This window comes from Nicotiana attenuata, unplaced genomic scaffold (genome assembly GCF_001879085.1).
Source record: "Nicotiana attenuata strain UT unplaced genomic scaffold, NIATTr2, whole genome shotgun sequence".
Classification (NCBI taxonomy): domain Eukaryota; kingdom Viridiplantae; phylum Streptophyta; class Magnoliopsida; order Solanales; family Solanaceae; genus Nicotiana; species Nicotiana attenuata.
The window spans coordinates 729,465-743,568 of record NW_017670321.1 but is presented as its reverse complement, the minus strand read 5'-3'; the positions used below and the strand labels follow the sequence as shown (position 1 = coordinate 743,568).

Here is a 14,104-nt window from a genome sequence, read left to right as displayed (position 1 = left end):
CCCCAAGCAGCAACCATAGCCTTTGTTGATCCTTTGTTCTTCTTGGGATGAACCTGTTCCTTCTTCATGTTCCTTCGTTCAGCTCTTTCCTTCTTCCATTCAATTTCCCATTGAGGGCAATTTTTGATGTGGTGATCAGTCTTCCCACACTTGTAGCACCCCTCATTGGTTTGTTTTTCAGGAACCCTTGGTTTGTTGTAGCTTCCATTTCTTGAAGGACCATTTTCTCTTATTAGGTACTTCTTAAAATCCTTTGTGATCATGGTCATTTCATCCTCATCTAGATCAGCACCTTCAGTGATTCTGAATGTCATGCTCCTTTCCTTCTTGGGTGCATCCATCTTCATGGTTTGCCTTCTAAGTTCATAGGCAGTGAGATTTCCAATTAGCTCATCCAACTTAAGAGTGGCAATGTTCTTTGATTCCTGAATAGCTGTGATTTTGTTTTCCCAAGAGATTGGCAGTACCCTTGTCAAAATCTTCTCAACTTTGTCTTCTTCAAGAATAACCCTTCCAAGAGACTCAAGTTCATTTGTCAGTGTGTTGAACCTTGTATACATCTCTTGGATAGATTCTCCATCCTTCATAGTAAAATTCTTATATTGAGAATACAGCATTGTTCCTCTTGACCTCTTCACCTGAGGTGTTCCTTCATGAGCCACTTGTAAAGTGTCCCAAATCTCCTTGGCAGTAGTACAGCCTTGAATCCTGCTGTACTCATCAGGACCAAGTCCACACACTAACCATTTCTTGGCTTTTGCATTTTTCTCCCATTTCCTTAGATCTTCAGCAGTACAATCTACTCTTGTCTTTGGAACATCCACTCCTTCAGCATTCTTCTTGGTTGTGGCTAAAGGACCATCAGTGATGATATCCCAAAGCTCATAGTCTTCGCCCATTATATGGTCCCTCATTCTGTTTTTCCACCAGGAGTAGTAGAGAACATTGAAGAGAGGAGGCCTGGCAGTGGATTGCCCTTCCCAGTTCCCAGGTGGTGCACTCATGTTGATCTTTTCCTAAGGTGTTAACCTCTTCAAGGATCACCTGCTCTGATACCAATTGATGTTCTAAACGTCAATACCACACAAGAGGGGGGGGGGTGATTTGTGTGGTACTCAATTTTTCGCTTAAACTGCTTCTGGAAGGACCTGGTTCTTCTAGGTGTACTTATTACTACTGTTTGCGAAATTAAAAGTACATAAAATAAAGAACATAGAGATTTTACGTGGAAAACACCTGCTCAAAAGGTGAAAAAACCACGACCTACTACTCAGTAGGATTTTCCCAAACTTCCACTAAAATCACTGAGCCAAAACTGCATTTACAAAACTCTTTGTAAACCTAAGGATTAACTCTAATCCCGTTATGGCAACCAGCCTCTAACTGCTGCGACAACTTCAAGTTAATTCTAACTTGAATACTCAAAATACCTATTACAATTGCTTCTAGATAAAGCTGAAAGGTACAATATGAAACACCTACTACAATTGAACTAGAAATAAAGAAAGACACATAAAACTCTTTATGGAGCTGGTTCTTCAATCTGGCTCTTGTAGCTTCAGGTTTGCACACTCGAATCACACACGAACTGCTAGCAAAAAGCCTTGCTATTTTGCTCCCAATTCATGTTTAACTTCTGCGTTTTTGTGCAACACTTTAATGTGAGAACATCCTGCAATTTATAGAGTTAGTAGATGAAGAAATAACTAGAGTTCTGATGCAACTCTTCCTTGGTGGAAGAGTTCTAGTTGATTTCAACTTCTAACTCATTCCCTATCTTGAATTGTGTTCTCTTTGATTAAGGACTCCTTCTCCTTATCAATTATGCAACCTTTTCGATCAGGAGATATTAAATACACCAAGTTAAGCTTATCTCCTTCACATGCATCCCACATGCTTGAATCTGCCCGTTTTTGTGAACCTGAAGGATGGACCACTAGATGGACCTGGTTCATGTCTGAGTTCCTTTGTCAGTCTTCAAAACTAACCTTTACTTGGGCCAACACTTTAGTGCTCACTGCAATTCTTTAGAATTTACGCTAGATAATGTAGTTAGTCTTATGAATGGAATGGAACTTATTTCATTGCAAAAGCTACTAAAATAAGTGTTGCAAATTACAGAAGTGCGTATTACAGTAGTGATAAGGAATGTAACTTAGTTCATTGAAAATTAAAGAAGTGCTGGCATATTACATAATCCAGTTCCAAAAGATACCAATGAATGCAGCAAACTACATTCAACAAAAGAAGCAAGTTTTAACAAAAGCAAGTGCTACATATTACATAATCTTGGTTGGTCACTAATTTTTTTTGGCTAGTTTATCCATGATCACTTGAGTTGAAGACTGAGATGGTGTCTGTGTTCCAACTTTGTTTCTTCTACTTGCACTCATTTGCTGTAGTTGCGAAGTAGTAATAGCATCTCTCCCATTCCATCTAAGTCCTGGAAGAATAATTCCATCATCCAGATTCACATCAGTGGTGCTCCTTACTCTAGTCCCATGGTTGACAACCCTTTCACCTGACAAACCAGGCTGTAATAGTATAAAATCAGAAACCTAAGTAAGTAAAAATAACCAAGCTGCAATTGTATATAATCAGAAATCAAGATTCTTACATTAAGTATTGTCCTTCCAGTCTCTAAGTTAGTGTAGCATCCAAAGCCAACAGTTCTTGCCCTTTTTTCCCCAGAAGTAGCAAATGATGCTGCAGTTGCAGGTCCACTTCCCCTTCCCTTTTTTCCAACAAATGAAGATCCTCTTGCTGCCTTTGGTTTTGGGACTTTTCAAGTGCATCTGGAAATGCACCTTTTGTAGGTCTAATAGCTGCACTAGGTGTCTTTCCTCTTCCCCTGCCCTTCCTCTATTAACAGTTGTTGTTGCTTCATCACAGATTGAACTCCTTTGAGTTGGTTGACTTGATTGACTTTCTTGTGCTTCTTGTCTACTTGATGACCCTCCAGGTGCACTCTAAAATGAATACATACATACAGTTAATTTCAACTTAAATGATTAATAGAAAGGTAGATAAAAAAATATCATACCCTTCCTCTACATGCTTTTTTTTGTGGCCTACTGACATTGTGAACATGTCATCTTGACTCCTTTTTTGGACAGCTTTCCCCATTTCTTCTTAGGTTCATTCATGTCCTTCCTTCTATTTTTTTTGGGTTTGCCTGGCATTGGCTTTGGGGCTAGTGGTTCAATGGTAGGATTATTACTCAGGCCACATACTCAGGTTAAAAATTGGTTGAATGAAGTGTTCATAAGCCTTCAGAAATGTCTCCTTTGTGTACCAATGCTCCACATATTGATCCGGATCATCTTGCATGTGATAGTATGCACACACAGCATGTTCACATGGGATGCCTCTCAACCTCCAAAGTCTACAACTACAAGTCTTCATCCTAGTGTCAACTATAAACCTCAATTCTCCTTTTTTGATTTCATATCCTTCCTGCCCATTCCATTAAACTTGGCACTGTATAGCCAAATTCTTGTTTTCTTCTAATGTTAGCCTAGCCATAGGTGATATATTTGAAATCCATGTTTCAGCAAACTTTATCATATCAACTTGTCTAGATATGATCTTATGCCTAATCTCCTCTAACATGGTAACAATACTTTTGTGCCTAGTAGTCAATATCCATGAGTTAAAAGTCTCGCACATGTTATTCTTTACTATGTCACACCTGGAATGTTCTTGAAAGAATGCCCTGCACCATGACTCTCTTTGGTGCTTCATCAGACTCTCTTTGGTGCTTCATCAGATCTTCACATATAGTAGATCCAAGTTTCCTCATATTTGCAACTTCATTGTTGTACTTAAACAGATAGCTGGCCTTTGCAACCCTCCAGAATTGTTTTCTCATTTCTTCTCCCTTTCATTTCTTATACCAGTTAGACCATATGTGCCTTGAACACATTCTTTGTTCTACCATAGGTAATAACTCCTTAACTGATACCAAAAGCCCCTGCAAAATAATATATAAAACACTAGAAATTAAACTAAAAGATAGAATACCAACAACTAACAAATAGAAATAAATTGTTTACCTTTTGCATATCTGACATTACTGTTAAGCCATGACCTTCACCTAGTTACAAATCTTCTATCAAGTGAGTGAGGAACCCAACTCCATGAATGTTTAGTTTCATGGTGTACAACAACCCAAGCAATAGGAAAAATCTGCTGGTTCCCATTTCTTCCCACAGCCACCAGTAATTCACCCTTGTAACTTCCCTTTAGGAAACAACCATCTAAACCAATGATGTTCCTACATCCTTCTAACCAACCTTTCTTAAGTGCATCAAAACAAACATAGAAGTACTGAAATAGGTTCTTACCAGGCTCAGATTCTCTGTCAATTTTCACAAAACAGGAGCTGCAGGATCGGTTCCTTAATACTATCAGCATAGTCACACAATCTGGCAAACTCCATCTTCCAATCCCCCATAAACTTTCTCAGAACAATCTGTTTGGCTCTATAAGCTATTCTTTTGCCAATATACAATCCCAACCTCTCTCTCTAACTAGTTCTTGAATTTCCCAGATTCTCATATAAGGAGCAACAGTAAGTTCTTTCTTGAATTTGTTGGCAATGTATTTTGAATTACACATCTTGTTGGTGTTCAGTGGTTGACATTTATGAACATGATGGTACTTTTTGATCATAAAGTCACCAGAATCTCTATCAAATGAAGCATACAACTCCCCAGTTGCATTTTTTTGATTTACACTTTATCCTTATCCTAATCTTCTCATTTGGTTTAAGCTTTAACAGAACTTTATACTCTATTGCATAATCAGCCACTGCCTTCCTAAATTCTCCAACATTCTTAAATATTATGGCCAACTCAAAACTTACCACTTCACGGTCAGTGCCATATCTAACCTTTGTGCTCTTTCTTCTACTTGGAAGGTCAACACCAGGCTGAAAATCCACCTCTACTTCATCATCACTATCATCACTTCAGCATCAGAACTGTCAATGAACTCCTCATCACCTCCTAATCTTCCAACATATTTCCCTTTTTTGTTAAATCTTATATCTTCAAAACCTCTATCAATTCCATCTTCTCCTACAGGCACACTAGCAGTTTCAGGTTGTTTCTTCCTTCTGGTAGCATTCTTTTTGATTCGCCTCTCATTTCTGAAGGTCCTAGCCTCTTCATCAACTTTACTATCATCCTCATCTGGAAGTTCATCAAGATCTATCTCACTACTAGCTACCTCTGAAGCAACCTCTTCTTCATCAGCCCCTTCTCCACAATTCAGATTCTCCACACTAGCAACTTTCTCTTCTACATTACCAGAAAAATCTTCCCCACCAGCAGCAACCCCTTCCCCACCAATAACAGTCTCAAACTCTTCAAGTGGAGGCTCATCAATAGGTTGTGGTCCATTTATATTGTCTGGACCATCTTCTATTGTTGCCCTACGTGGATTATTAATTGTGTTGTTACTTTTTTCAACAACATCTAGCCCGCATTAATATCCAATTGGGACTATACTATCAGGAATTATCTCAACAACATGTGAAATGTACTAGTCTAAAATACCCTCCTTACAGTAACAAGCAATATTATATAGTTGTTCATCGTTTTCCACCAAGAAAAATTCTTTGGAATTAGAGTTAAAGATATAAAAATCCCTAACGGTTGCATAACCCAATCCCCTTGTGTAATATTGAAGTTCAAACAAGGAGAAATGATCTTTGTCAATAGAAAACTGATTTATCTCTATATTAGTGACATATTTCGCACCTGGATATTCGGTAAATATTCCACCATGGTAAAAGCGGACAAGAATGTATTCGTCCACTGACGTGATTTTAACCTAAAGTGAACCAAAAAAAGCAACACGTGAGCACAGTCAGCAAGATTCGAAGAAAGGAAATGAAAAAACCTATTTTTGTATCTACAATTTCCAAAAACACCATTACTAACACAAAAATCCTAATAAATAACTAAAATCTCAATAAAAGAGTAACTCGAGACATACCACTAAAGGAGTAACTCGAGACAACACTCTTGCTAATGGAGCAATCGATTTTGGAAGGGGAAGAGGATAAACGGAGATGGGAGTAAGGTTAGGGTTCTTACTGAGGGCTGTAAAGATTAAAGGTAATTATATAGGTTGGGCATTTTAATCTTGAACCCGATTTGCTTGACTTGGATTTACCCGGTACACATGGATCTTACGTGGACAATAATTCCACATGAAAAAAACTTATTCATCGGCTATTACACGTTAGCAGTGCTTATATACACGCGCTTGACTTATAAAAGCCTGTATTTTTTTGTGTTTAAGTGACACAGTAATAACCTTGTTATAGGGTTCAAATGGAACAGACCAAGATTAAGTATCATAGTTAAAAGCCAGGACAAGTTTAATGTCTTGCCGATGTATTCTGCCTATTTTCTGAGCAACTAACACTAATCTTAATCTTCACATTGTCATTTAGAGACCGAGTGCTAAGTGGACGAGTCACGAGTTGATTCGCGTTTAGGTGTGTTATAAGAATTGAATTAATAAAGATCTAATATAATTAATTGTGTCACTATAATTATTAATAGAATTCATATCATATACATCGACAATGTAAAAACATTCTTACGCTTTAGATATATTGATAACAGGTAATTTTCAATATCAAAGCCTGACATACTTGGCTATAGAGGCTAGAGGCAGTATTTTTAGGGCAATTTTTCGAGATGATGATTTTAGATTTTGCATAATTAATAGTTTGGCCTGAAAGATTGCAGAATTGATCAATAATAATGTTAGCCACTCGTTTGGTAAATATCTAGGTTTCCCTATTACAAATTTCAAACCAAGGGCGTCTGAGTACCAATATATACTTGATAATATGCTATCTCGATTGGCTACTTGAAAGACAAAATGTCTCAATATTGCTGGTAGAAGCACTCTGGCAGCCTCGTGCCTTAACGCACACCCAAACCACATAATGCAATACTCATTGTTCCCCTCTAAGGTGCTCAAAAATACAGATAAAATGCAGCGTAATTTTATTTGGGGCACACATGCAACCTCAAAAAAGCTTCACTTAGTCAACTGGGACACCATTACGAAAGATAAGAAGGATGGTGGTTTGGGTATCCACTCCGCTAAGAATAAGAATCTAGTTAACCTTGCCAACCTATCTGGAGACTTCTTACAAATACTCGATCTCCATGGGTCAAAACTATCTTAGATTTTCACGGATCTAGGAAAAACATCAAGTCCCCCTCCTTCAGTTGGAATAGTATCATCCATGGTTGGAGCATTTGTAACAAAGGAATCACTTGATTCCACAATAAGTCGTCAAGCCTTAGTGTTTGGAATAGCCAATGGATCTACAATATGCCACCCCTACATCAGTGTATAAATGGGCCTCTAACTCAAAGGATGAAAATCTCACTATTAAGAATATCTGGATTAATAATAATTGGAACTTATCCAAACTATCTATGACCCTCCCCCTAACTTTGACAAACGAAGTAATTGCTATTATCCCGAATCCCAACAACTGTGACACTCCCATTTGGTCGCTAAATACAAACGGTTTTTTTACTACCAAGTCTTGTCACAAATTAATTAGCAGTCACACTCCTTCAAATAAGGACTTCAGCTGGACTTGGGACCTAAATTGCCCGAACAAAATTAAATTCTTAATCTAGAAATGCTATCATGAGAGACTGTCTTGTAGAGCCTACTTATGTCACAATGGCATGAATGTAGATTTTGTATGCACGGTATGCAGATCAAACGAAGAAACCATTAAGTACATCTTTCTTGATTGTACCACTGTAAGGAACTTTTGGTGCCCTTTAGGTCTTGACCCTCGCACTTGGGCTAATAATAATAATGGGATAACTAATATCCGCAACCATAACTTTAACCCAAGAACAATATCATTAACTGGAAAAAAAATTCAGTTTGCAATTTGAAACATTTGGATCAACAGAAATAGAAACATTCATGACAACACTTTACAAGTTGTACTTAAATAATGTTTATAAACTAGCCGAGGAATACAAGCTGCTTACAGAGAAGGAAATTATTCCTTACAAAAAAGTGCCTATTACTGTTACATGGCTCAAACAACTTCAGGGAAGCTAGTACGCCTGCTCACAAGCTGACTAGGATGCTCTACAAGAGACTAATGGCGGGAATCTTAAGCTTATGACTTATCCTTCTCTTTTTGTAACTAATGCTTTGAATTCAGACTATGGAGGAACTGTTTATCTAGTTAAATATTTTAGTAAGGATGTTTGCACTAAACTTGCATCTCTAGGAAATCAAAATGTCCTAAGTGGCATGTCTAAGCTCTGTAATAGCAAGTAAGAAATGTCCATATGGACATACGTAATGGTGTGAACCTTATTCCCTAATATTTATATAATATAATATATTGATCCCTGTTTATCAAAAACAAACCAACAAAATAGAAGTAATCATTTATTATAACCGATTAATGTATTAATAGTGTGAATAATTCGTTACAATATAAGTGGATAAACTCTTTTTTCAAACATATAAACAATTAAGGCTCAGGATAGTCTTGCAACTTTGTTAGATAAGGACATAAGGTTATCTACTCCTCTAGCAAGGGTATTGAGGTGCAGTAACTTTGCCATTTAAATAAATACTGCTCTATTGGTCATATATGAAGAATCCATTGGTAATGGACCACTCTTTAGTACATTCAAGTAATTTGAGAAGACCTAGTTCATTCTGTACAAATCATCTTGGATAATCAGCCTTTGATATCCTACTAGGAAGGATCACTTAGTTTAGTGTTGTATACGGTCGAAGTCACATACCCCCCGTCCAGAAGCTTGAGGTTCCGTCCTAGGTCCGAGTTCAGGAGAGGTCAAGTTCGAAACTGGTGGACCAGTTTCGAGCTCGAAGACAAAGCGTAATGCCCGGAGGCAGGAGTTCGAGGAATACCGAGGCCAAATATGCTCGACCTCGAAATAGGACCGTTATGGATTTGTACCAGAGCGAGCTAGATTCCTGCCACGTCCCTGAGATCATGGCGCAAATTCCGGAATAAGATCGTACAATTCCGTACTAGGCGGTTAGACAGCTGTAACAGGAATATTCCCTACTGTAAATAGAAATATTCCTTATTTAGGTTTCCTCTATTATAAAAAGGGAACTCCAATCATTTGTAAGACCACCTTTTTACTGAGAAAAGAATATACTCTCTACTTTTTGCCTGTTGTTCATCAGAATTGTCTCTTAGCTTAATTGTTCTTACTTTGATTTTCCTACTTAATTGTTCTTACTGTCCTAAGCCACCTCGAGGTCACCGTCTCGAGGTCACTGCTGCTAAGTAACATTGGTTTGATTCACTTTTATCTTTCATCTCTACTTCATATTTCTTGATTCTTAATTGGTATTGAACTAAATCACATATCTTTAAAATCACAAATCAAATTTAATTATTACTCGTATTTTTCGAGGCAAACAAGTTTGAAATAAATTGATCCAAAAAAACCTAATTCATAATTAACTTAAGAAAATCATTTCACTCTTTTTGGTTGTACTTTGTCCACCGAAAAATCAATATGTCTGGATTTCAAAACACAGAAGATTTCTTCCTTGTTAGTACTGGCTTTTAAATTTTAAAAACAAGCATTACCTCACCTAATAATTTAATTCATAGAAAATCTGAGGCATATCATTACAGTAGAAAGGTAAAAGTTCTGGTTTCTTCTTTTCTTAACCAAAAGAAACTCTTTAAGTATAACGGATAAGGGTCAAATATATCCTTCTACTATCTGAAAATGATCATTTATACTCTCCGTTATACTATTGGTCTACAGAGCCCCCGCCGTCATAAAACTGGTGCATAAATACCCTTCTGCCGTTAGGACCATCTACCATGGCAACATTATCACATGTGGCCAGACATATTGCTGAGGTGAACGCCACATGGCATGCCACCTCATCACACCTATCCCATTTTACGCCTACCCTACTCCTTCTTCCTTTACCTCAGAAATTAGAAGATTGAACTTTTACGCAGTGTACCTCTGAGAGATAAGAAGAAATGGTACATTACATATTTTCCCTGCTTCTATCTTTGCTTTATTCCATGGATGCTCAGATTCTTTTTCATCATCAAATCTAAGAATCATTGTCCAGAATAAACCTTCACAAGCCCAACTCTCTAAATTGGGCATAAATCGTGGCCAAGTAAGCACACCTATAAGTCTACAACCAAAGGATGTTTCTCATTGTTATATTTTCTTTGCTTTATTTTTCTTGTCTCTATTACATTGGTAATTAAGCCTCATGAGTTTCTCTTTTTCTCTTTTGATGAATATAAACATATGGGCTTGTTCATCCGAAAAATACCAATTAAAGTTTGATGCAGAAGAGATATGTCATCTGTTGAGTTATTATTTGAAGTTTGAAGGTGTTGCAAATTAGTTGATTGAAGTCGTCTGCCATTGGATTAGTTCTCTAGGAAGTTATCAGAATATTGCCGGGTGATGTGCCGTCGATGTTCCAGATCTTTACCTTAGAAATGCATTCATTTTTTCAGCCGCTATTTACCGAACAGATCCGGAACTCAATCTCAGATTAAAGCCGCTCTCTTCTTCTTCTCACACGGCAACAGATTTGCACACCCTAAAATATATCAATCAGCCGAAGCCTCACTATTTTCCTCTTCTTTCTTTTATTTATAGAAATCAGCGATTTGATAAATTGAATTAGATTCAAATTAAGAATAGATTATGTGTCTGAGAAGATATCAAACAAATAGAAAGGGAGATTAATGAGAATTGAGAGGAACGGTGACAGAGGAAGGTGATGGTGGAAGAAGAAGTAGGGGAAGGGTATATGGGATAGGTGTTATGAGGTGGCATCCATGTGGCATGCACCTCAGCGATATGTCAGGCCACGTAGGATAATATTGCCATAGTGGAGGGTCCTAACGGCAGAAGGGTATTTATGCACCAATTCTACGACCGCGGGGGTTGTGATGGACCAATAGTATAACGGAGGGTATAAATGATCCTTTTCGAATAGTAGAGGGGTATTTTTAACCCTTTTCCGTAAGTATAATGTTTCGGAAATGAACAAGAAAGATCTGGTGAGAGGTTTTTCCAGCTTAAGTATATATGATAAGCGCGCGTTACATGAGAGTTTAAAGCTCCCATGCTATCTTCTTAACACCCTCACTACCATTCATATGAAACCATAGAACATTGCTATAAACAATTTACAATCACATCAAGGCATTCATTTGATGGAAGAATGCACATACAATACCTGTTAAAATGACAAGTGTTTCAATACCAACCAAACCTATGGCATAAAAATTAATGACAACATCAACACCTACAACATATTTGTATGTTGCAGTAACCTACTTGAATTCCATATAAATGCAGTCCACTTACATAGAACTAGGACTCCTTTTCCTTTAAGGTATCAGCAGCAGCAGCAGCAGGCTCAGACTCCTGAGAGCCAGGGCTTTCCTTTGATGCATCAGTAGTAGCAGGCTCAGACTCTTGAGAGCCAGGGCATACAACAAGTCTCTCAACAGGGATCTTCGTGACATCACGACGTACTCCAATATCAGAAACAAACCGGCTGACACAGTAAACCCCATAACCCACAGCGGCTAGACCAGAAACACTTGTAGTCAGAAAGCGCAGTGGTGATGAAACAATAGCAGTTGTGGCAGCTAAAAAGGATGTTGCCTGCCCACTCCGACCTACACTGATATTTGTAAAGACTAGCAAACCGGTCTTGCAGTAGATAGCGAAATCCTCACAGTTGTTCTTGAAAATGTTGTAAACCCCAAAACCATTCTGAAGTAGAAATTCAGCACGGTGCAGGACGTGCTCCGGTGGATCTGAAGGGGCAAGAGTGCATGTTCCTCCTCGAGTTTTAGCAATAAATAGGCCTGGGGAGACACCATACTGAAAAAGATAGAGTTCACCCCCATAAAGAAAACAATCAAGGCATGATGACATAACACCTTCGGCCTTTGATTGATCACCACACCTTGGACATGGGGAGTCAGAGGGGCGTGAAGGAGATGAGCTGAATATGAAGCGGTCTAACACTGTTCCGGTTCCAACCTCTTGACCTGCACCTCGAGTGAAATGGATGACCATACCATTGCCAACATATATACCTGAAAGGGTTCAGCTAGCAACATTAAGACAATATGCTAGGAAAAGAAGAAATGTGCATGTCATTCACACCATTAAAGAATCTTAATCTCACCCACCCCCAGGAACTAGAAGTTGCTTTGGATCTCTTAGTGCCATAACAATTTTCCAAGGATCTAATGCAATGATTTCCTATCAGCAAGTAATTAATCAACTCAAGATCACCTGAATTTTGACTACATATCATCTGAGAACAGAGGCATAAATCTTACGGTGATGTTCAGAAATTAAAGTTGAAAGTTGCGCCAGGAGATTTTCCAAAACCAAAAAGCTTCATCAAATATTCAAAACCAGACTGGAGTTTTCAGATGCTTGTAAGGTGACAACAAACCTTAAAGAATTTGAGATCCTCAGGACTAAAGCCATCCTTATGTTTCTCTGATTGATTAACAACAAAGAAATTTATTGCACACTAAAAGCAAGTTTTTTTCTTCAGGTACTTGAAAGATGAAAAAGTCCGTAATTTTTTTTTTTACAAAGTAAACCAATAGACTGACACTAAGCAATATAACCTCATAAAGCAATCTTTCCAACTCGAGGTTTAATTGAGTCCACAACACAATGCTAGTGTGAGAGTGCATCCCCAAAGTTGCAGGCCAACTCTAATATAAGAGAAATAAACGCTCCAAGAGAGTGACCCCTGCCACTTTGTCCACTTTGTTTTAAAAATAGTTTAACGACATAAAATAGAATTTCTCAAAGTCCATAGTACAAATAATCAGATGGAAATTCTAGACGAAATAACAAATAGAAGAATAACCTCTTCCCTTCCTTTTTGTCCCTCATCCAGTTCATAATAATTCATACATACCCGAATGAATGGTCAAATAGAAAGCTGCATAAAGGCTTAAGAGCCAAACCCAAATGAGAAGGTTGGAGCTAAAAATTCCACCTCTACATAAAATCTCAAGCCTTCTTTTTTACATAAATTGGTCATACTCAGCCTTCTGGTCATAACTAGCAAGTATATAAGTAAATCCACTTCTGATATTCCTGCTAATTAGCAATTCAAATTGCCTCGTTTATTAATAAATTTTCTTAAGCTCCTAAATGTACTTTCTGATTATGTTCAAGGAAAGGCACAAACTTTAATCAGTTCATCAACATTTAATCCAATGGGCAGACTCCAAGATTTTACTAACCCAATTTAACATTTTCAAAAAGATTTAAAAAAGTTCCTCCCTAATTTTAGTTTTCCTAATGTATCATAATTACTCAAGCAAATTAGTACATGTAAAATGAACAAAAAGCATATCAAATCTAGAATGTCTTATACTTGTATAAGGAACAATAATGTAGATACAAACAGAAATCAAAAGGATATTTCGGCAAGAGTAAAGCACAAAAAAAGATATTTCGGTAAATGTAGAAAGCGAAAAAATGAGGAAAGCGACCGTGATGAGCGTAGAGGTACGCGTTTCGCCATGAATAAATGTGATCTCCTGGCTTGAGTTCATCCTTTTGGATCTTGTTTGACAGAATTCCGACCATCTCCGGCACCGTCCACCACCGTGATCCCGGCTCCGGCATCACTTCCCTTTTTCGATAACTTAAATTTTGGGATGTGATGTGACGGTTTGCTTAGTCTCTAAGAATTAAGATTTGGTTCTTTGTTTCCTTTGAGTACTTTGACTATTTATGGTGGGCCTCTTTCTTATCCAAGCCGTTTACTCAATTTCTTTTTCCTTTAAAAAGGAAAGTCTATTCAACTGGTATTTTCCGCTATTTTATACCCGATCTGTTTTATTGTTACACGGAGCTAAAATAAATTATAAAAAAATAAAATTTGTATTGAGTATAAGTTTTATGCCCAACAATATAAAAAATATTACAACATTAAATTACTTAAATGTAAATACACATAACTTTTTATACAAATATTAATTTTTAACATTAAGAGA

At 37.5% G+C, this 14,104-nt stretch overlaps 1 protein-coding gene across 1 annotated transcript; it reads right to left on the bottom strand.

Annotated features, from left to right (window-relative positions):
• Positions 1–11,207: 11,207 nt before the first annotated feature.
• Positions 11,208–13,849, bottom strand: LOC109237823. Its single transcript, XM_019404210.1, has 2 exons — positions 13,598–13,849; positions 11,208–12,166 (listed from the first exon to the last, which is right to left on the bottom strand). The coding sequence occupies exons 1-2, from the start codon at positions 13,731–13,733 to the stop codon at positions 11,430–11,432; spliced, it is 873 nt and encodes a 290-aa protein (XP_019259755.1). The 5' UTR covers positions 13,734–13,849; the 3' UTR covers positions 11,208–11,429.
• Positions 13,850–14,104: the final 255 nt, after the last annotated feature.